This window comes from Leiobunum rupestre, chromosome 3 (genome assembly GCF_980474605.1).
Source record: "Leiobunum rupestre chromosome 3, qqLeiRupe1.1.hap1, whole genome shotgun sequence".
In the NCBI taxonomy this organism is placed as follows: Eukaryota; Metazoa; Arthropoda; class Arachnida; order Opiliones; family Sclerosomatidae; genus Leiobunum; species Leiobunum rupestre.
Window position 1 is genome coordinate 58,262,888 of NC_143386.1, and position 22,929 is coordinate 58,285,816.

The 22,929-nt window shown below is 34.1% G+C and overlaps 1 protein-coding gene across 1 annotated transcript in view; it reads right to left on the reverse strand.

The window, feature by feature from the left end:
• Positions 1 to 22,929, reverse strand: part of LOC149953179 (uncharacterized) — a 33,948-nt gene that overhangs the window by 4,878 nt on the left and 6,141 nt on the right. The window contains exons 2-6 of the mRNA XM_090168779.1: positions 16,192 to 16,336; positions 10,040 to 10,192; positions 9,798 to 9,974; positions 5,039 to 5,112; positions 2,028 to 2,225 (exon numbers count right to left, since the gene is read on the reverse strand). Coding sequence (XP_090024905.1) covers positions 2,028 to 2,225; positions 5,039 to 5,112; positions 9,798 to 9,974; positions 10,040 to 10,192; positions 16,192 to 16,336 — 747 coding nt within the window. The remainder of the gene's footprint in view (positions 1 to 2,027; positions 2,226 to 5,038; positions 5,113 to 9,797; positions 9,975 to 10,039; positions 10,193 to 16,191; positions 16,337 to 22,929) is intronic.

Consider the following 22,929-nt stretch of genomic DNA (forward strand, 5'->3'; position numbering starts at 1 on the left):
CGTCTTCATATTCACGGGGAGTTAGATGTAAACAACCCGCGGCCATTGTTAAGACGTGGTTCACCACTGGACAGTATTATTGTAGTTAGTTTTTACCATTTTGATGTTAAATTAAAAATAAAACTACGAGCGTAAATAAAAAATGCCCATTTGTTTTGAACACTTAAGCCTCGTCAAGAACCGCTAAAATTAGGTGACCGCCATTTTTTTGTTTACAACTAACTCTCCTTGCGTTTAGGTCGTTTTAGGTGAGATATTCCAACAGAGGCCGCCAATACACTTTCTCGTCCCTGTATCTACTGTCCTTGCTTGAATCGAGACAGATTTTTGAGCAGCCCACTCGGCGCATTTCTTTTAAAGTGGTTGGTAAACTTATTTTATCCCCAAAATAAAAAATTAAATATGCTTTTTTTAATTTTTACTGATAGCAGCTATGTACTAACAAGAACAACTGACGCAAAACTATCCGAAGTCAAGGTATTATGTTAAAAGTCACCTTTAAGGCTTCAAAGATAACGATTTACCGGAAATTCGTGCAAGTTTATTTCCGGTGTTATTTCTGGTCAGCGCTGTTTTTAAAGATGGCGCTGATAAATGTTACACGGCCCGAAAGTCGGAGGAAGCGAAAAATATTATTTTCAATAATTAATGAGTAGGTAAATGACAAAATTGTTGACGACAATATTCTTAATTGTTGCAACGATCAGTCTTATCAAGAATGTATTTATTTATACTCAGGGAGAATGAATATGTCGAGATTATTTTTAGCGTTTCTCCAATTCCACCCGTTGGGGCCCCCGGTATGCTCCTCCGCTTTAATAAAATCAAATAATACTGCAATATCATTGGTTCTTAAAAATGACGTTTTTCGACGCGATTAACGCTGCAGCGAGGACGCAAAAAATAAGACCGCCTCCTTTTTTCCTCCCCCCACCCATAGCGTGACGGCGTTAGGGCCTCAACGTGTCCGTCGATAGTCTCGACATATTCATTCTCCCTGAGTAGAAATAAATACATTCTGGGTCTTATATTGAAAAAGCGAAAACGGCCATTGTAGTAGCTGATGCATTCCAATTAAATGAAAGGCCTTTGACGAAACTAGTAGAATTGCTGATTAAAACTACAGTTGTATAATTTTAACTGTAAACACCGACGCATTTGCCGTCATGACATAATAATAATCAGCTAGGCACCACCTTAGGCCCAAGTCATCTAGCGACTTATATTGCCTTTAAACGGGTGGCCGGGTTACAATGCGTAGGAGGGTGGTGGCAAGCCCTTCATGCCACGTGAGTCAACAACTCCCTACAGTTTACACTAACTATTACCGTTAACCTCGACAAGTTTTTATGGAAAGGGGAAACCGAAGAATGGTTCCGAGTTTTACACAAGCTGGGATTGAACCCGACTCCTCTTGCTGCGAGGCTAGAGCGCTAACCACTCCTTCTCTCCAAGATGGTTTTTTTTATGAGTATCGGATGATCATTATGAAACGCGACGAGCGTTACTGAACGTACCCAAGAGGGCTAACGATAATTATACTTTGGCAAGTCTGACAACGCCGAGTCTCTATCATTGAGTTGCGAATATTAATCTAGAGGTCCAATCAAAACGTCGGATTTCAGTATTTCGCGAAACAAGTTTTTAAAAGATAACAATACTGCCGTCTGCTCCCAAATGACGAGAAAACTTTATCATTCTAGCCGTGGCGCCGTCTATCTCTCAATGGTTCGTTCAAATAAAACGCGTTTTCCGGCAAAAATATTTTTATTTTTCAAAATAATGGATGGCGCCACGGGTCATATGATAACGTTTTCTCGTCATTTTAGAGGAGACGACACATTCGTAATTTTCAAAAACTTGTTTCGCGGGGAGCAGATTTGATTGGATCTCTAGATTAATATTCCCAACTCAATGGTCTCTCTCTCTCTCTGTGTGCAGGCGAAGAATATCTTCCGGCAATCATGAAAACAGAAGCTGCTTATTCTCTGATAACCCGAATATATTCTTGGTAATAAGGTACTTACTAAAGCATTCTGTAGGAAAGTATCGGTAGGGCCCCTGACGACAATGGCGTGGACGACGAGAGCGTTGTACAAATTAACGAAAAAGGCGATCGTCTCCTCCCTGGTCAACCTTTCCAAAATGACCCTTTGCAGTTCCTTGGTCAGTTCGACGTACGCTTCGAACACGCGGCTTTTCCGCAAACCATCGTAATCCACTCTCTAAGGGAAAAAAAAGAAACAATCGGAAAGTTTAGAAGTGAAACGCTGAGCTTGAAATCGTAGATTTATGACGGTGAGATTTTAGCGACCAATTTAATTAACTATAAAGCCCTCCACGCCCGACCGAATAAAACCCCAACTATTTAAATAACAAAATTAAGACAACTTTAGGTAACGCTTGACCAAACACGTTAAAAATTAAACACAAGCGTTGCAAGCTAAACTTCACGTAATGCATACGTGATATTTTAATGGCCATTGATACGTTTCTCTACGAAACATATGCAATCGACCTTGTAATAATGTGGTAGTGGTAGTAAGCTGAGTATAATGTAATCTCCAGGGTTGTTCAAAATGTTTTTTTTTTCAAAAGGCAAAATGCAAAATGTAAAATGCAAAATAGTTTCTTGATAACTCAAAATGCAAAATAGAAAATGCAAAATACTTTCTTGATAACTCAAAATGCAAAATACTTTCTTAATAAATCAAAAAGCAAAATACAAAATGCAAAATACTTTCTTGATAACTCAAAATGCGAAATACAAAATGCATTTTGAAAATTGGTTTTTGCAGCTCAAAATAAATGTACAAAATGCATTTTAAAATTGGTTTTTCAAAATGTAAAATATTTATACAAATGCACTCTTTTTAAGTTTACCACTAGCTAATTATTAATTAGTTACCACAGTTAATGTGGAGGTTTGTCTATAATAATTAATAAATAATTAGGAATTAATTACTAATTAATTATTATTAATTAGTAATTAATATTAATTACGTCGAGATTTGAAAACCATCCTCGCACGGAGCAGTGGCACTTTACAAATGCTTTTCTGCTTCTGAGTAAGTAAGTAACTGCGTATCGCCATCTATGACTAACTTCCTCTACAAGAGCTGCGTACCAGAGGAAAAACATTTTGGAAAAGCATTTTAAAAATGTTATCCACATATAAAACCCACAAAGTGCAAACAAAAAAAATATGCAAAATACTTTTTCTAACTTAAAATGCATTTTGAACAACCCTGGTAATCACCGATAACAAGAACGTATTTAGGTACCTAAGCACCTTGAACCAAGTAACGCTGGCGGAATGGCCACGTCCTAAAAGTAGCATATAGCACCATCTGGAAATTTTAAAATTAGATTCTTTTTTGCATGACTTCAGATTCGCCTGATGGACAATTTTGAATAACGCTTTCTTAAAACGTAATAATTACAATAAATATTAAATTTCATATAAATACCTAAAATATTTCTTTAAACGTTAAAAAGATTTTTGTTAGAATAATAAATATACCTAATATATCCATTTTTCAGTAAATAAATACTTTTAATATCAATTTTTTTTGGTAAATAAATACTTTTCATATCCATTTTTTTGGTAAATAAATACTTTTCATATCCATTTTTTTGGTAAATAAATACTTTTAATATCAATTTTTCAGTAAATAAATACTTTTAATATCAATTTTTTTTGGTAAATAAATACTTTTCATATCCATTTTTTTGGTAAATAAATACTTTTCATATCCATTTTTTTGGTAAATAAATACTTTTAATATCAATTTTTCAGTAAATAAATACTTTTAATATCCATTTAGTAAATAAATACTTTTAATATCCATTTTCAGTAAATAAATACTTTTAATATCCATTTAGTAAATAAATACTTTTAATATCCATTTTTTAGTCAATAAATACTTTTAATATCCATTTAGTAAATAAATACTTTTAATATCCATTTTATAGTAAATAAATACTTTTAATTTCCATTTAGTAAATAAATACTTTTAATTTCCATTTAGTAAATAAATACTTTTAATATCCATTTTTCAGTAAATAAATACTTTTAATATCCATTATAGTAATAATAATCAATAATAATAACCAGCTAGGCTAATAATCAAGGAAACACCTTATTCCCAATTCATCTAGCGACATTAATGTCATTAATCCAGGTGGCTACAATGCGAGGATACCCGGATGAACAATAAAAGGCGAAATGCAGCGGGAGATAATATTAGCGTCCAATGTTCTCAGATACATAAGTACGTACTTGCTGATAGCTAGTCCGTTAAAGCACAAACCCTTTCAGGGGCATAAAGTTTCTATGATAAGATACGCTTGTCCTGCTGGTTGACCTTTTAAGAATGTAGCGTTGGAATATCCACCCCTATACCAGTATTTTATGTTTAAATCGTGGAGTTCCGATCATTTATAATTAGCTAAAATGATTAATTAAAAAACAACTAATTGTTGAAATAAAACAAAGCACTTGACAACAATTGACCCCCGCCCCTCTTAGCTACGCCCCTGAACTGAAACTTTACATTCCAAGTCCAAATGAATTACCCTAAAAAACAGCTTTTAACCCCCTAAAAACCATGTTAAACTCAATGCAAAAACGACTATAAAAATTAGTAATATTACTTATGATATACAAGGATAACTAATTACTTTTAAAGTACCTTAACACAAGGATTTTTCTGGTAATTTTTTTAATTTTTCCAATGTCAATGGTTGCGAAATTGCACTTATCCCTTTCCCAGTGACGGCTTTGTTTAGCGTTTCATTTTGAAGGTATAGACGTTTAGTCCAGCACCCTACACTTATTTCGGAACAGCAACGATAAACAGAGTAACAGCGCTAAAAATGGCATGTATCGCCAAAATATAAACGCTTTAGTTACAAGCAAAGGCACTTTAAATACTTTGGGGGAAATTGAGTGATTGCTACTTGGAGCGAAGTACTGGCGCTCCTGACCCCAAAAACGCGCTTTCTTCTCAATGTCAAGGAAAACATAAACACTTACTTTTCCGTCCGGAGAAAGATGACTGGCGTACAGCCGCAACAGTAACCTTCTCAACTCTTCAGCCAGTTCAGGGGCTAAGAAATATACACTATTATTATTTCAAACTAGGTTGTCTCGAATTAGAGGTCGGGGATGGTTAACTTTTATTCAATAGATAAAGCTCTCAAAATTATTCGTAAAATGTTTTGATCAAGTAATTTATATTTCTGCATTATCCGATTAATTTTTTGATAAATTTGTAAAATTAATCGGAAAAACGACGTTTTTTTCGATAAAAAGCTCAAATTTTCCGAAAAATACATGTTTTTTTATCATTTTCCGAAATATTAACCGGTAAATTTCTTTGTTTACATTTTTTCCCAAAAAAATTAATTTAAACATGGATAATGATTAACCGTCCCAGACCTCTATCTCTAATGAGCTATAATATGAACTAGAGATCTATTTATAACGCAACTTTATCATTAGCCGTTGGCGCCATCTATTCGAAAACTATAAATTGGAATTACCTAGTACCAGAAGTAAATGAACCGAGGTTATCAGACTGCTATAGTCCCCATGTTGGAGGCGCTTTCCTTATGAAGTTACATTTTTACATCGAATTTGAAATTTTGCGCGCTCCTAGGCCAAAAAAAAAGGTTTTTGTTTTTACGAAACTATTTTTTATACATAAAAATAGCTATACCCACAATTCCCAAGTGCAATTTATCGCGTCAAAAGACGGAGATGGAAATTAGCTTTTATTTGACTCGATTTTCTCATAATTTTCATCAGGCAAACGCCCTCCGATTCTGAGCGCTATTTCGATAACATCGATTCATTTACTTCTGCTAGAACCACTATCAAGGCTTGCTCTTCATTAGTTTTAATTCCATGTAACGGTTATGTTTGACCACCCGAAGAAAACCAAAGTGAAATCGCCGACGATTCCACTGAAGACGAGTTCGTAAAATTCCCATACAATTTGGGCAGCGATTTTTTTATTTTGAAATTTTCATGTTAAGGGTAATTAATATTAATTAATTATCTAAATTAAACTGTAAGAAATGTAAAATTTATAATTTCTTCGGGTTTTATTTGCAGATACCCTTAGAAAACGTTGAGCCTAAATTACGAATTCTAAACCAAAAACCATCGTCCAAAGCGCGGCTTCAATCCACTACGTAACGTTTACTATTTTCGCGAGATAGCGCTAGCACGATTTGATAGAGTGCTTTTGTTTATACTCTACCACACGGCTTTCTTCTAAGCACCTTGACACTGAAGCGAGTGATTATCAGTGGAATCATTTCCGAAACCAGCTGATATTCACAAAAGCGTCATCAAACCCAAAAGTGTGTCAATTCTACCTCAGCGCCTGCTAAAACAAAAAGTAAATAGGGGGAGAAAGTCTATCACTGCCTTCAGATTTTACCTTCCACCATGCTTGACACCCTTTTTAAAGAGCTAGTGATCACGTGATATTTCTAACCAATACGTATAGCGCATTACGCGCGAAGTAGTGCATTTGTGGTATTCCGGTCCGCGCTCAAGATGAAAATTTTGAATTTTATTCCCTGGCAACCATGTCACCAACTCGCGATTTCAAATAGTCTCTCCGTCAAATGCTGACCATTATTTCCTTCGATAACGGTTGGTTTTAATTAATAATTACCATTTCAATTGTAAAATAAACAAAAAAAGCTCGTAGCTATAGCTATTATTTCAGTTAAACTTGCAAATTGTTACTCTTACCCCCCGATCCCAGTTCATTCCCTTCAGTGCAACAAGCTCCCACCTTGGATAAATAATAGTAGTTCCTACTTGGATATATCACTATATAGTCCCGCGTGCATTTGCTAAGTGTTTGTTACGGATTCTGCCTTGTAGAAGGACACGTGTTACGGGAGTTTTGGAAATTCTCCGCTAACTTCGTCGAAGCGGCGCTGCTGTCGCAAAAGCCATTTGCTGGTTAGGAACTACTATTATTAATCCAAGCTCCCACTGAGCAATTTACCTTTCTGACACACTTTTGGGTCTTATATCGCTTTTGATATTCAACAATTATGTGCGTCAATCAGTTCGCGTTTATTATTGGAAGCTCATTGCCATGGTAACTCGCTTAGATCGACCATAGCATGGTGATTATTCACAGTCATTTTGGTATTTTGACTGGTGATCCGTGACGTGAAATAACGTCATGGCGGGGCTTAGCTACAACCATAAGTGAATGATACCTCTTAGTAGTCAAATGGCTATGCGGCCTATGGCGTATATGCTTGTCCAAATAAACCTATACTCTCTAGCTACAACCATAAGTTAAAGAGAGTAGAACCCTCCTGGTTTGGTAGGGGGCGCCACAGCTTCTCTCTTTTCTCGTTTATGGCGCTAGTGTAGAACGAGAGTAGAAACACCCAATTCTTCTATTAGAGGAAGCGTGCCCTCCCTGAAGAGGTTTTCTCACTTGAAACCTTTATTGTTTCATATTTAGTGTTTATTTTTTAAATGCACCCTTCATTAACATATGAACAACAATATCCGAGCTATCAATGAATTATTTTCATTATAGTTTGGATATTTATTCAAATATAATTTCTTAATAATGAGGTACGTGGTTTTAGATTCACGTAAGGCGTTCTAGTAGATATGAGAAATTAAAGCACTAACAAAGCGGGGATACTTTTAGTGGGATAATTCCTCAAAAACCACGGTATTTCACACTACGTATAACACGTGGTTAGAAAAATGAGGGGAGGGAATTCTGTATTGCCCCAAATTCCTGAAAAGATTTTACTCCCTTTAATGATACCTCTAAGTAGAGAAGTGGCTATACTCTCTCCGCACTGTGTGTCAACGTAGCCCTAATATAAATCTGAACTGCCGAAGCCGACGTTTCTCTAATCCCGTTCGGTGCAAGGCTAGCTTGAACTGCCTCAAAAGAGCGAAATTTAAAAAAAAAACCGATTTTATCTATTGGTTTATTTTTCTCACGTGACACAACTAAATCCTCACGGTTATTGGCCTATGAAAATAGCAGACAAGTTTAACGAGCGATGTTTATATGTGTTGGAAGTTTAAATTTATCAAGTTATAATAATTTTACTATGGCTAATTTGTGCGTAAAACAAACGCAGTGCAATCTTGCAGCTGAAAGAACGATTATATTGAGTGGGAAAAATTATCCAAAGTCGATTTGAAAGTAAAAACTTTAAAGAAAGGCACTCAAACGCTAGCGGTTAAGTTTTATACATTTAAACATTTTTCGTTGCCATACCAAAACCGTTGCCCATTGAATAAAATCCCTTTAGGATTTTTCAAGTTACATGAAGGTCTACCAATGCCCCGAGATTGAACAAAAGCGGTGTGTAACACCTCGGGTAGTCTTGAAAGCTCCGTCCCTCCCAATATAGTTTCATTCTCGACCGCCCAGCACAGATATTTTTCAAATTTTCCATTTTCGCGGGAATCGAAGAGACAAGTTTTGACAATACATTTTCTAGATAAAGTCTCCACCTTAAAAGGGCTTATTTGACTACTTAGAGGGATCATAAACATGTTCTACAATCTATGCCTACGAGGCTACGAGAAATCCACCAACATACTTAAAATTTGGTGAAATCTTTTTAGTTTATGTATGTTGATTGAAGCAGCCATACGTTCCCACGAACTCGCGTGTTTTAAATTTGGTCTCGAATTTCTCCAGACAATACACGAAAATTAAAATTTAGAGTACGTTATGACATAGTTCCTTGGTAGATCTAGTTACTTTCAAACTTTCATTCTAATTGGCAAGGCTGGTCCATAATTATCGATCGAGAATTATCAATGATAATTATCACGATAATTATCGATATTTATCCGATGAAAAAATCATGATAATTATCGAATTAAATTTAAATCTTTGAAAACAGTTTTTAAAGTTTAATTTAATAATTTTGAAAGCCATATACAGCAGTATTAAGTATTTATGACATTTTAAACTTTAAAATTTTAAATTGTTTTGAAACTTGAAAAGGCAATGTTGATTTGTTCATAATAATTGGTATATTCCCATTCGACCGAATTCAATATGTTTCCGAAATATAGCCCAAAAGGCGGATTCGGTTCATTGGGACCTTTTGTTTTGTTTTTTACTTCTGCCCCGAGATATAGCAGGGTACGCAAAAAACGTTATACCTAAACAAAATTGCTACAGGTGTACTAACGGTAAGGTTAGGTTAGGTTAGGTTAGGTTAGGTTAGGTTAGGTTAGGTTAGTCTCTCACTTCCCTAGGGTGACGCGCTTTTATAAATATATTTATGCTTTGAACTTTTTATTTATATCAAGAATACAATAATTCAAATTTCACATTAAAAATGAAATTGTTCGATGTACTATAAAAAATAATATAAACGTGCAAAATTGGGCTGTAAACCGCACAATTGGGGTATTTTCGATCGATTGGGACTCAAATGTTAAATCGTTTTCGAACGAATGGGATTTCGGTCGAATGGGACCAAAGCTAATAATTCATCGGAATCATCGTTAAATTTTTCAACTTATATTCCAAATATTCATAATTATCAAAAAAATCCGATATTTATCCAAATAAATGGATAATTATCAAAAAATCCAATAATTATCGTATAAATTGGATTTTTTGATTTTTTCCGAAAAAAATCCGATTTTTTGCCAACCCTGCTAATAGGTGAACTTTTACTATGTTTACCACAATGACAAACATTCGACGATAAGAAATCTTAATTCGCTATAATTTGCTATTAAACTATTGATTTCTGACCGGGTCTGGGTTTGGCGCTCGAGGTCTCTCCAGCGTTGATGGCACTAGGATAGGCGTGACTTAAGCATTTGTAGGTGGCCCTGCTCTGGAAGGGGACGCCGTGATTGGTCAAGTTGCTGGGCACCAAGAAATGTCGCGACAAGAGAGACTGTCCCATTTGACAAGCGTCGACCGGACCTAATTCAAATTAAATTTAATCACCGACCTCAAAAAGTCAAAGATTACGTATTTCAACCACTCACCCATTCCTTTCTCCCGTTTGAGCCAATCGACCAGTTGTTGACCAGTGAAGGATTTGAAATTGCGCGAACAGTGACCACGCGTCAACCTGCTTCTTTGAATTTCGCTGTATACGTCGAAGAAGTCGTCTTTGACGTACAGGCCTAGCACGCTACCTATTTCAGATACAAATTAAATCATAAATACTAAAATTTCGTTCCATGGTCGATATAACTTAATGTTAAATTTAATATAAGTTCCGCTACTACATGGAGGTTAATAAAATGAAATAAAATTTATTTTTGCTGAGTCACACAGAAACATTTAGTGATTTAAGCTAGGAGCCACAAACACAGCACCCTACACAAGGAGAGCGCAACCCGTCAAAAGTCGTGCATTTTCTTGCGTACCGTTTTCATTGGTTAGACGCTTAAGCGCCTGCTGCCGTCGGAAGGGAAAAATTCCAAAATAGTCTTCCCCCTTTCCGTAAAACATTCAGCGTAAAGGCTAGTCCAATGAAATTTGTACACAACACTGCGTTAGCGTGTTTAAGGCTAGCTACGTTCTCCTTGCGTTTGTTGCTCCTAGATTTAAGTGACTAATCTGAAGTGACTGTTCAGTCACTAAGGTTTTAAAAGTTAAAACAAATGCATATTTTTTTCTTCCCTAGTAACTACTCAACCATATAACTAAAAAAATATCAGTTTTGTTTTAAGAAAGACAAGATTAAACAAGATTTTTTTTCAAATGTTGAGAAACAACCATGTTTCGGCATTCAGAGCAGTCTCTTATCGTCGTTCAGGGGCGTAGACAAGGGGAGGGTTTACCAACCCCCTCCCCTTTTGGGGTAACTTTGGTTGTACTAAACTTTCACCCCCTTCTCGACCCCTCACAGGTACTTTACATAGTTTGAACCCCTCCCTTGAAGGATTTCTGGCTTGAAATCTTTTTTGAAGACAAATAATATTAAAAACGATTTGTAGGGACTACAGCATTTTCCTACACAGCATTAGTTTAATCAGCATTTTCCTACACAGCATTAGTTTAATCAGCATTTTCCTACACAGCATTAGTTTAAACAGCATTTTCCTACACAGCATTAGTTTAAACAGCATTTTCCTACACAGCATTAGTTTAAACAGCATTTTCCTACACAGCATTAGTTTAAACAGCATTTTCCTACACAGCATTAGTTTAAACAGCATTTTCCTACACAGCATTAGTTTAAACAGCATTTTCCTACACAGCATTAGTTTAAACAGCATTTTCCTACACAGCATTAGTTTAAACAGCATTTTCCTACACAGCATTAGTTTAAACAGCATTTTCCTACACAGCATTAGTTTAAACAGCATTTTCCTACACAGCATTAGTTTAAACAGCATTTTCCTACACAGCATTTTCCTACACAGCATTTTCCTACACAGCATTTTCCTACACAGCATTTTCCTACACAGCATTTTCCTACACAGCATTTTCCTACACAGCATTTTCCTACACAGCATTTTCCTACACAGCATTTGTTTAATCAGCATTTTCCTACACAGCATTTTCCAAAACAGCGCTTTGTCGTAATAGTATTTCCCAAAACAACAAATTGTTCAAACGGCGCTTTGTCGTAATAGTATTTCCCAAAACAACAAATTGTTCAAACGGCGCTTTGTCATAGCGGCGGTTCTCAAAACCGTATTTTGTCGAAATAGCGTTTGCCAAAACCGCGCTGCTTTCTATAGCACTAATAATATAGGCCTATTGTAATACATATTTTTCTGGAATTTCGGCAAATTTCGTTACCTAATGGTTTCTGCCGACAGTTAGTATTGCAAACTAACATAACCTAACCCCTGAAGTTCATATGTATGTGCCAGAATTCATTTAATGTTATAACATTTTCCATCGTCAATTCATGTATATTTTAAGAAACCGCTGTCTTGACCAAAGCCGCTAATTTGAGAAACGCTAACTTTAGAAACGCTGTTTATGAAAAAAGCTGTTTTGACAAACCGCTCTTCTGAGAAACTCTTAACCAAGAAACGGCGACTAAATAAAACGCTCTTTCGACAAACCGCTGTAATGAAACACTATTTCAACAACCGCTGTTTTAACAAAGCGCCGTTTCAACAAAATGCTGTTTTGAAAAAGCGCTTTTGAAAACGTTATTTGAGTCAAGCGCTCTATTCCCTACATACCATTAAAAACGCAAAAAAAATCCCAAAAAAGTTAATTTTAGAAAAAGTAACTTTTAGTGATAAAATTTAAAAAAGTAATTTTAAGAGAGAGAAGTGATTCAGCAACCGGTCTGCATTTCTGCCACCAGGTTGAACAAAACCTAGGGGGTGTTAGTTACGTTAAAAACAAGTCGTACTTCTAACTCCTTTTAAACGTGTTCCTATCTCTTGAATAACCAAATTTAAACTTTTTAAGCCATTGCATGTTAATAATAAATTCTAATAATTTATTCGAAAACTTTTTAGCAACGCCAACTAAAATAAAATTAATTTTTAAAATATAAATAAATATTATAAAAGTTGAAAATGGCAGCCTGAAGAGTTGAGACTCAAATGTTGCTGTAAAATCTACAAATTAGGTAATTTCCGTATTTTCGCGGCGAACATCTTAAATCAGAAAATTCGTATCCTGCTCATTTAAGTGCACGAATAATGACGAAATAATGGTCGGCATCGTAATCGGAATATAAAGGCAATGAAAAGATCTTTATAGAAAATCAAGCAAGCGACATCCTGTTTCAGCTCTTTTCAAACATCTCTCTCTCTCGCTCCCTCTTAATTAAATAAAACTCTTTAAAAACTCCCAAGTGCGAAAGCACCAGTCCACAAAATGAAGTCAGTATAAGCGCGAACCAATGTACGAATTTGAAAAGATCCTTTCACAGGGGTAATTGAATTAAAACCCCATTTTTTATGTTGGTGCTTATGGCATTTTTAAACAACCAAAGTTTTACCAGATGGCGCCAGCAGTCGTTGAAAAATTACATTATTTAAAAAACGAAGATAGTTAAAATATATTTATATTCCAAAATTTTTATGTAATTCCTTTTACATAAAATTACGTAGTTTGTTTTAGTATTAAATCTTTATTTCCATACCACCAAAAATCCTTTGATTTGCGCCACCTAGTATAAATAAAAATATTAAAGTCTAATATTTAAGGGAATTGTTTTAATTTCGGAAATAGGGATTGAAAAATATCCAATTATGATTGGTCGTATCCACTTTCACGAGGAGGTAAATGGGTGCATCTAGTTGAATTTCGGTCCTAGTAATTTAAAACGATGCGGTGTCCCTTTAAGAGCGAAGTTCTTAGATGTTCAATTTTAATGCTTAAATTTATACTAGATGGCGCCAATGAGATAATTTCTTTGAACAAAATCGTACGTCACGTTTAAGAACGCTCTCAACGAAAATAATTTTAACATATATCGTTTTAGTCGTAAAAACCAAATTTTAATAGCAGCCACCGATTAGATGGCGCCACTAACAAGGAGACTACCCGAGTTGTAACACACCGATTTTGATCAAACTCGGATATTTGGTAGACCTTCATGTAACTTGAAAAACCCTGAAGGGAAATGTCTCCATAGGCAACAGTTTTGCCATGGCAACCAAAAATGTTTTTAACAACACAAAATGGAAATTTTCCTACTGAATATAACATGGGAATCTGACCAATTTTAAGGGTACCCCCTGTAAAAATTTTAATCAAATTCGAACTTTTTCATTATTTTTATATTTACTATTTTTAGCATTTTCAAATTTTTTTTTTTACAGGGGGTACCCTTAAAATTGATCAGATTCCCATGTTATTTTCATTGGGAAAATTTCCATTGTGTTGTCAAAAACATTTTTGGTTGCCATGGCAAAACGGTTGCCTATGGAGACATTTCCCTTTAGGGTGTTTCAAGTAACATGAAGGTCTACCAAACCCCCGAGTTTGAACAAAATCGGTGTGTTACACCTCGGGTCGTCTCCTTGTAAGTACTACGATCTTCAAGTTATTTCCACCAATGGGAAAGCGGGTAAGAGGTTATGGCCCTTGCCTCTTCTTTACTATTGGCAATGAAACAGCGTAACCTTTCAAACGCTTTCCGATTGGTGGCTAAATCTAAACGGTGGCCGCTCTTAAAATTTGGTTTTTAAGACTGTAAGACGATATAAGGGAAAATTGTTTTCGTTGAGAGCGTTGTTAAAGGATTTTGTTAATCGCTTTAAAAGCGTGTTGCAAATTTTATAAAATATCGCCTGCAGCTAACCTTCCTCCATGCTACGTCATGCACGTGACCGCTGATCAACAAAATAATCAGCTCCCTTAGCCGATAACTTCGTTGACTCAACGTTTTTTACATGACGTCAAAACCGGATACGCAAAAAATCGTACAGTAGAGAAAACGGTCTCAACGTTAAGGGTTGCTGAGCGCTACCTTAGTACCTTGGAGTATGGTGTGAAAACCTTGTTGACATCAGAAAAATATAAAATAGTATAGATTCACAATTCTACGAGGGACTGATACGGAAGTGACAAGTAGCAGAAAACGCGTGACTTCAACTCCACGTTACCCTAGGGCTATAAACATCATTAGGCCTAATCTACCGCGTTCTTTTTCCAAATACTAATTTTGAACACCGATAGATGGCAGATGGCACTATTACGTAGCGCATGCGGAAAATATTTTCCAAATACTAATTTTGGTCACCGACAGATGGTACTATTACGTAGCGCATCCGGAAAATATTTTCAAAATACTAATTTTGGTCACCGACCGATGGGCATTATTACGTAGCGCATCCGGAAAATATTTTCAAAATACTAATTTTGGTCACCGACCGATGGGCATTATTACGTAGCGCATCCGGAAAATATTTTCAAAATACTAATTTTGGTCACCGACCGATGGGCATTATTACGTAGCGCATCCGGAAAATATTTTCAAAATACTAATTTTGGTCACCGACAGATGGTACTATTACGTAGCGTATCCGGAAAATATTTTCCAAATACTAATTTTGGTCACCGACCGATGGGCATTATTACGTAGCGCATCCGGAAAATATTTTCAAAATACTAATTTTGGTCACCGACAGATGGGCATTATTACGTAGCGCATCCCGAAAATATTTTCAAAATACTAATTTTGGTCACCGACAGATGGTACTATTACGTAGCGTATCCGGAAAATATTTTCCAAATACTAATTTTGGTCACCGACCGATGGGCATTATTACGTAGCGCATCCGGAAAATATTTTCCAAATACTAATTTTGGTCACCGACAGATGGGCATTATTACGTAGCGCATCCCGAAAATATTTTCAAAATACTAATTTTGGTCACCGACAGATGGTACTATTACGTAGCGCATCCGGAAAATATTTTCCAAATACTAATTTTGGTCACCGACCGATGGGCATTATTACGTAGCGCATCCCGAAAATATTTTCAAAATACTAATTTTGGTCACCGACAGATGGTACTATTACGTAGCGCATCCGGAAAATATTTTCCAAATACTAATTTTGGTCACCGACCGATGGGCATTATTACGTAGCGCATCCGGAAAATATTTTCAAAATACTAATTTTGGTCACCGACCGATGGGCATTATTACGTAGCGCATCCGGAAAATATGCGTCTTTTGCTAGCTGTGTCTTCCGTGTTCTTACCACGAGCCCGCATGCAGCGTAAGGTATCTATCTATACCAGGGTATATTGTACTAATTACAAATATTAAAAAAAAATCCTTAAAATTCAAACGTGTAAAAACGAAACAGAAAATTAAAGCGATCCCAGTTAGCTTGTTAAATTTAAATTTCCCGCTATCTCCTAAAAATTAGGCTGCACCTCAGTACTTCTATGCATTGGGTGAACGCCTATAGGTATCTTAAGGGGCTACACAGTGTCGGGCGCGCCATCTATTTGCCACTTTTTAGCCAAACTCTCCTATGGTAGAATTGCTAAGTGATCTACAACCCTGTCTATACTATTTCATATATCTATGTTTGACATATATGCTCTAATATTAAAATATTTTTAATTGAAAAATAATTCCTCTACTAAAACATGTTGGTGGTATGGAAATAAATATAAATGTATTATGTACAAACAATTTCATTTAAGAAACACGCTAACCGACCTATCAGGTGGTGTGAAGTGTGTGGTACCTGTATGCCTATAGGGTTGCGTTCGGTCTCCCAGGTCCACGTCCTCCATGGCTTCCTCAAACGAGGCATCCCCGGGACCCGTGCCAGGATAGGATGGTTCTCGCAGTTGGTCGCAAGCTCGCTTCCATTCTGTGGCGTTGCTAATCTGAAATCAACACATTAGTTAATAAAGACACGACTGTTTCCGCGACTTAGTCATCATCGTTTTTTCACTTCGCGGAGTGTTCAAAGGGTTTCGTATTTTGGCTGTTAGCCCCCCTCTTAATCTTAAGGTCGAATGGGAAGTCTTCCGCGGCAAGTCTGCGAATAACTTCCCACTAGCGCCTAACCTCACGTTAGTGATCCAGATCCTTACAAAACGTTTAAACGAAAAAAAACCTACATTATACAGGGTGTTTCAAAAAGTGATGCAACAATTTTAAGGAGTTGTAAGGGGGTGTGTTGAGAAGTTTGCCTGTTTTCCCCATTTTCCTACGATTAGTTAAAAGAGCGCCAGAGAGCTTCAAAGTGTGGCCTACTAGCCCCTGGAAAACCAAGCAGCAGGGAAATGCGAACATTAAGGTTTGGGCTCGTGTGATAGGTAAAAAAGGACTTCGTAAACAAATCGAGGTTACAATCGTATAAAAGTAAACTTAAACAGTATTTGAAGCTCCTGCTGCTTGGTTTGCGCTTGTTGCAGCCTACCTCCAGGGGCTAGTAGGCCACACTTTGAAGCTCTCTGGCGCTCTTTTAACTGATCGTAGGAAAATAGGAAAAAACAGGCATACTTCTCAACTCGCCCCCGACAACTCCTTCAAAATTTTTCATAACCTTATCGGGATACTTTTATATATGCATTTGCTTTAGAATATCGGCATATTTTTACAAATGCATAATCTGCTTTAGAATATCGGCATATTTTTACAAATGCATTTGCTTTAGAATATCGGCATATTTTTACAAATGCATTTGCTTTAGAATATCGGCATATTTTTACAAATGCATTTGCTTTAGAATATCGGCATACTTTTACAAATGCATTTGCTTTAGAATATCGGCATATTTTTACAAATGCATTTGCTTTAGAATATCGGCATATTTTTACAAATATATTTGCTTTAGAATATCGGCATATTTTTGCAAATATTTGCTTTAGAATACCTTTATAGCAATTATTATATCTTTTAGAATAAATTGGATACTATCCATAAAACCATTAGAATTATTTCAAAGGGTTTTTTCTAAGAAATGTCAATAAAATATATTTAAATGGAATACCTTAAATTATTCCTTAAAATTTTTATGACTCAAGTAAAAAAACCATTTATCATCGGTCATTATCTAAATGAATTTGTTTCAGAACACCTTTAGGGCAATTATGTTTTAGAATAACTTGGGTAATATCTATAACAACCATTTAGAATAAATTATCTTAAGGTGTTTGCCTAGAAATGTCAATCGATTACTCTAAGCCCCATAAAGTCTTTATAGAATTCCAATTTATTATTTCGAATTTCTATAGTAAGGTTTTATGGAATTTTCAAGCGCCAGAAGTATTAGGTTATTTATCTAAAAACGTTTTGTTTATAATGCTTTTAGTGCAATTATAATATATTTTACTTAAACTTAGTTATTAACTTTATGAACTACTTAGGTAGGCTTCATCTAAAGATTTTAAAAAATATCAATAGAATACATTTAAAACTATAGGTACTTTATAGGACTTAATGATTCTTTAGAATTTATATTCATCATGACCTACCGACTTTTAATTGGTCAAATTGGGTAGGCCCAAAGTCATTTAGTCCTAAAATGGAACGAGGAACGCGTTTACAATTAAAACCATCTTTGTGTCTCTAATGGTTCTAGAGATAAATTTTGAATGACCTTGAAGACATGGTCAAGGTCATGGAAATTTCTGTTGTTATGTGACCCCTGCACGTTCTATATATCCTGAAAATTTTAAATTCCTAGCTAAAACACATTGAGTTATTGGTTATGTTAGTTTTTAATTAACACCCTGTATATGTAATACTCTAAGCCCCGTAAAATCTCTTTAGGAGGTTTAAATGATCCTTTAGAATTTCGACAGAAAGGTTTTGTACTGTTAAATTCAACGCAAGCAGTAACTAAAATACCCTTAGCATAGTTTAATTGTTCTAAATGAATTTGTTTTAGAATACCTTTAGATGAATTATCTTTTATGATAATACAAAAACTTTTCTAAGTTTATAAACTTATGGTGTTATCTATAGAAACCATTTAGAATTAATTCCATTAAACGTTTTCTATAGAAACGTCTATAGAATACTCTAATCCCCATTAAGTCTGTATAGAGCACTAAATGGTTTTTAGAACTATTAATTTTTTATTTTAGCATTGGTGGATCTAAATTTGCTTTAGAATACCTTTAGAGGAATTAAAATATTTTTTAGAATAACTGGGTATTATCTTTATAAACCATTTATTCATAAAACGTTTTTCTATAGAAGTCTATAAAATTCTATAATTATTTTATATTATAACATCGGGTAATAGTTTAAAAATAAATTTAGAGGAATTATAATATTTTTCAGAATAATTTAATTATTATCTATATAACGACTTCTAAAGGTTTTTCTAATGAAATATCTATAGAATATTGTACCATTAGATAGCCACGTATATTCTGTAGGCAGACTCAAACGAACATTTTGCCCCGGGTTGATTCAACAGTAATTATAAGCTTAAATCAAATAGAAATACCTCATGAAACACAGGTCTGTAAATTGCAAAATAAGCCAAGTCGACAAACTCTTTCCCAATAATTTCGAACAGAATAATAATGATGAAGGATGAACCTAGCCAAGCGTATCTCGCGACAAGCTATAAATTATATATATAAAAAAATGGTTTCGTATGGTTAACTCGACTTTTTTTTATACATCAAAATGTATTTTTAGTCTTTCTTAGGAAAGAAAATATAAAAAATAAAGTTATATAATTTTTGGAAGAAAGGCCTAATAATAAGAGATGACACTGCTGGAGACGAAGGTTTCAAAAGGAAACTCTTTTTGGCTTGAAATTTAGAAGATCTGGCACAAAGCCACTTAGGCTTACACTCAAAAACATTATATCGAAAAAACGCAGTTTGTTTGAAGGACTCTGAATACAAAAGAGGGCATTCTTGGAATTTAATTACACCACTTGTTTCATCCTTACCCGGCAATTAAATTTTTATTACTTATTATTAGAGAGTATACCAACACGCGCGCGTAACCTACGTCGCTTCAATTAATTTACTTCACAAAGGACTATTGAGTTTAAAATAAAAACATACGAGTCGGTATGGAAATTAGGCACTAAAAATCATCTAAATTTACTATTGCTTTGTATCATTAATTTTACTTTTTAAAGTTCGTTATAAAACCAATAATTTTAAGTTTAAAAATTATTGGTTTTTTTTTAACTATATTGGCATGCAAATATATTTTTTTTTAATAATTGAAGATTTGATATTACAGGAATTTTGCGAAACGGAGAAATTCAATTCCAATTTAATTTTTTAAAAGAATTAAAATGTACTATTTAATAATACTTAAAATTAAATACAGAATGGTCAAAGAAAATGTATCATCGGAATTTGTTTAAATTATTTCGCACAATAATATTATTTGACCTGTAATTATAACTAAAACTATTTTAGTTTTAGTTATTCGACTAATGAATATTATAATGATTTAGTATAGGGTTGACACAATATTTTCATATTGAAATTTCCCGACCTTTCCCCTTGATAATAATTGGAAATTTTTGCTGATATTTTCAAGACCAAAATCAGACAATTTTTCAATTTATATCTACATGTTTTTATCAGAAGTTAAGGATTTATTTAATATATTTTAGTTATGTTTCAATTAAAAAACCTTTTAACTGCAACACTAAAATTAAAACACAATTATCCCAGAACTATTGTAAAATTACCCTAATCAAATTTTAATTTCCCAACTGTCCCACAATTTTATATATCCTTGAAATTTCGTGATGTTTCGGAATATTCAAAAAATTCTTTAAATTTCCCATTTTTTTCCATCGACTTTCACCAAATTCTTTAAATTACCCTTTTTTTCCTCTATTTGTCACAAAATTATTTATAATTCCCTACTTTTTCCCTCGAATTTTCACCAAATTCTTTGAATTCCGACTTCCTCGATTTGTCATCGAATTCTGTAAATTTCCCTCTTTTCCCCCTCTATTTGTCACCAAATTGTTTAAATTTCCCTACTATTCCCCTCTATTTGTCCCCAAATTCTTTAAATTTCCCTACTATTCCCCTCTATTTGTCACCAAATTCTTTAAATTTCCCTACTATTCCCCTCTATTTGTCACCAAATTCTTTAAATTTCACTACTATTCCCCTCTATTTGTCACCAAATTCTTTAAATTTCCCTCGTTTTCCCCTCTATTTGTCACCAAATTCTTTAAATTTCCCTCGTTTTCCCCTCTATTTGTCACCAAATTCTTTAAATTTCCCTCCTTTTCCCCTCAATTTGTCACCAAATTCTTTAAATTTCCCTGGTTTTCCCCTCGATTTGTCACCAAATTCTTTAAATTTCCCTCCTTTTCCCCTCTATTTGTCACCAAATTATTTAAATTTCCAATTCTTTAAATTTCCCTCCTTTTCCCATCGAGTTTTCACCCAATTCTTTAAATTTCGCAACTTGTTTATCGATTTTTCACCAAATTCTTTAAATATTTCGAAATTTCATCACTTTTCACTGACGTTTTGTTCTATTTTCAAATTCGATATCGTTTTTCAGATTCCATTTTTAACAGACTTGTGGCTAACCACGATACAATAATCGCATTGTTTGAATTCATGAAATCTGAATTCTCAATTAAGCTCAGCGAATTACAGGATATGACAAAGTATAGTAACGCTGTCGTGTGTCCTTGACAATGGTGTCCATTAACAGCACCATTATTAAAACGAGTGCCCAACGTGTATTTACGACCAGCCATAATTTATTAATGAGCGGAAAACGATCCCTTTTCACTATTACCATAAGTAACATAGTAAAACGGAAGTACGAAACGTACTATTCGATCAAGCCTTTTTCGTATGACAAGTTTGTTTCAATAATAAATCATAACGTAACCATCGACTTCAACTATCCGCGAACTTGAGACGTACCCATTGCAGGGCTCCCAGCTATTTTTTTTTAAATATTATAGGAATTATATGAAATTTCATAGAAAAAATAGGAATTTATAGGCACATTTTTAGCCAAAAAATAGGAATTTATAGGCACATTTTTAGCCAAAAAATAGGAATTTATAGGCACATTTTTAGCCAAAAAATAGGAATTTATAGGCACATTTTTAGCCAAAAAATAGGAATTTATAGGCACATTTTTAGCCAAAAAATAGGAATTTATAGGCACATTTTTAGCCAAAAAATAGGAATTTATAGGCACATTTTTAGCCAAAAAATAGGAATTTATAGGCACATTTTTAGCCAAAAAATAGGAATTTATAGGCACATTTTTAGCCAAAAAATAGGAATTTATAGGCACATTTTTAGCCAAAAAATAGGAATTTATAGGCACATTTTTAGCCAAAAAATAGGAATTTATAGGCACATTTTTAGCCAAAAAATAGGAATTTATAGGCACATTTTTAGCCAAAAAATAGGAATTTATAGGCACATTTTTAGCCACAAAATAGGAATTTATAGGCACATTTTTAGCCAAAAAATAGGAATTTATAGGCACATTTTTAGCCAAAAAAGAGGAATTTATAGGCACATTTTTAGCCAAAAAAGAGGAATTTATAGGCACATTTTTAGCCAAAAAATAGGAATTTATAGGAACATTTTTAGCCAAAAAATAGGAATTTATAGGAACATTTTTAGCCAAAAAATAGGAATTTATAGGAACATTTTTAGCCAAAAAATAGGAATTTATAGGAACATTTTTAGCCAAAAAATAGGAATTTATAGGAACATTTTTAGCCAAAAAATAGGAATTTATAGGCACATTTTTAGCCAAAAAATAGGAATTTATAGGCACATTTTTAGCCAAAAAATAGGAATTTATAGGAACATTTTTAGCCAAAAAATAGGAATTTATAGGAACATTTTTAGCCAAAAAATAGGAATTTATAGGAACATTTTTAGCCAAAAAATAGGAATTTATAGGAACATTTTTAGCCAAAAAATAGGAATTTATAGGCACATTTTTAGCCAAAAAATAGGAATTTATAGGCACATTTTTAGCCAAAAAATAGGAATTTATAGGAACATTTTTAGCCAAAAAATAGGAATTTATAGGAACATTTTTAGCCAAAAAATAGGAATTTATAGGAACATTTTTAGCCAAAAAATAGGAATTTATAGGCACATTTTTAGCCAAAAAATAGGAATTTATAGGCACATTTTTAGCCAAAAAATAGGAATTTATAGGCACATTTTTAGCCAAAAAATAGGAATTTATAGGCACATTTTTAGCCACAAAATAGGAATTTATAGGCACATTTTTAGCCAAAAAATAGGAATTTATAGGCACATTTTTAGCCAAAAAAGAGGAATTTATAGGCACATTTTTAGCCAAAAAAGAGGAATTTATAGGCACATTTTTAGCCAAAAAATAGGAATTTATAGGAACATTTTTAGCCAAAAAATAGGAATTTATAGGAACATTTTTAGCCAAAAAATAGGAATTTATAGGAACATTTTTAGCCAAAAAATAGGAATTTATAGGAACATTTTTAGCCAAAAAA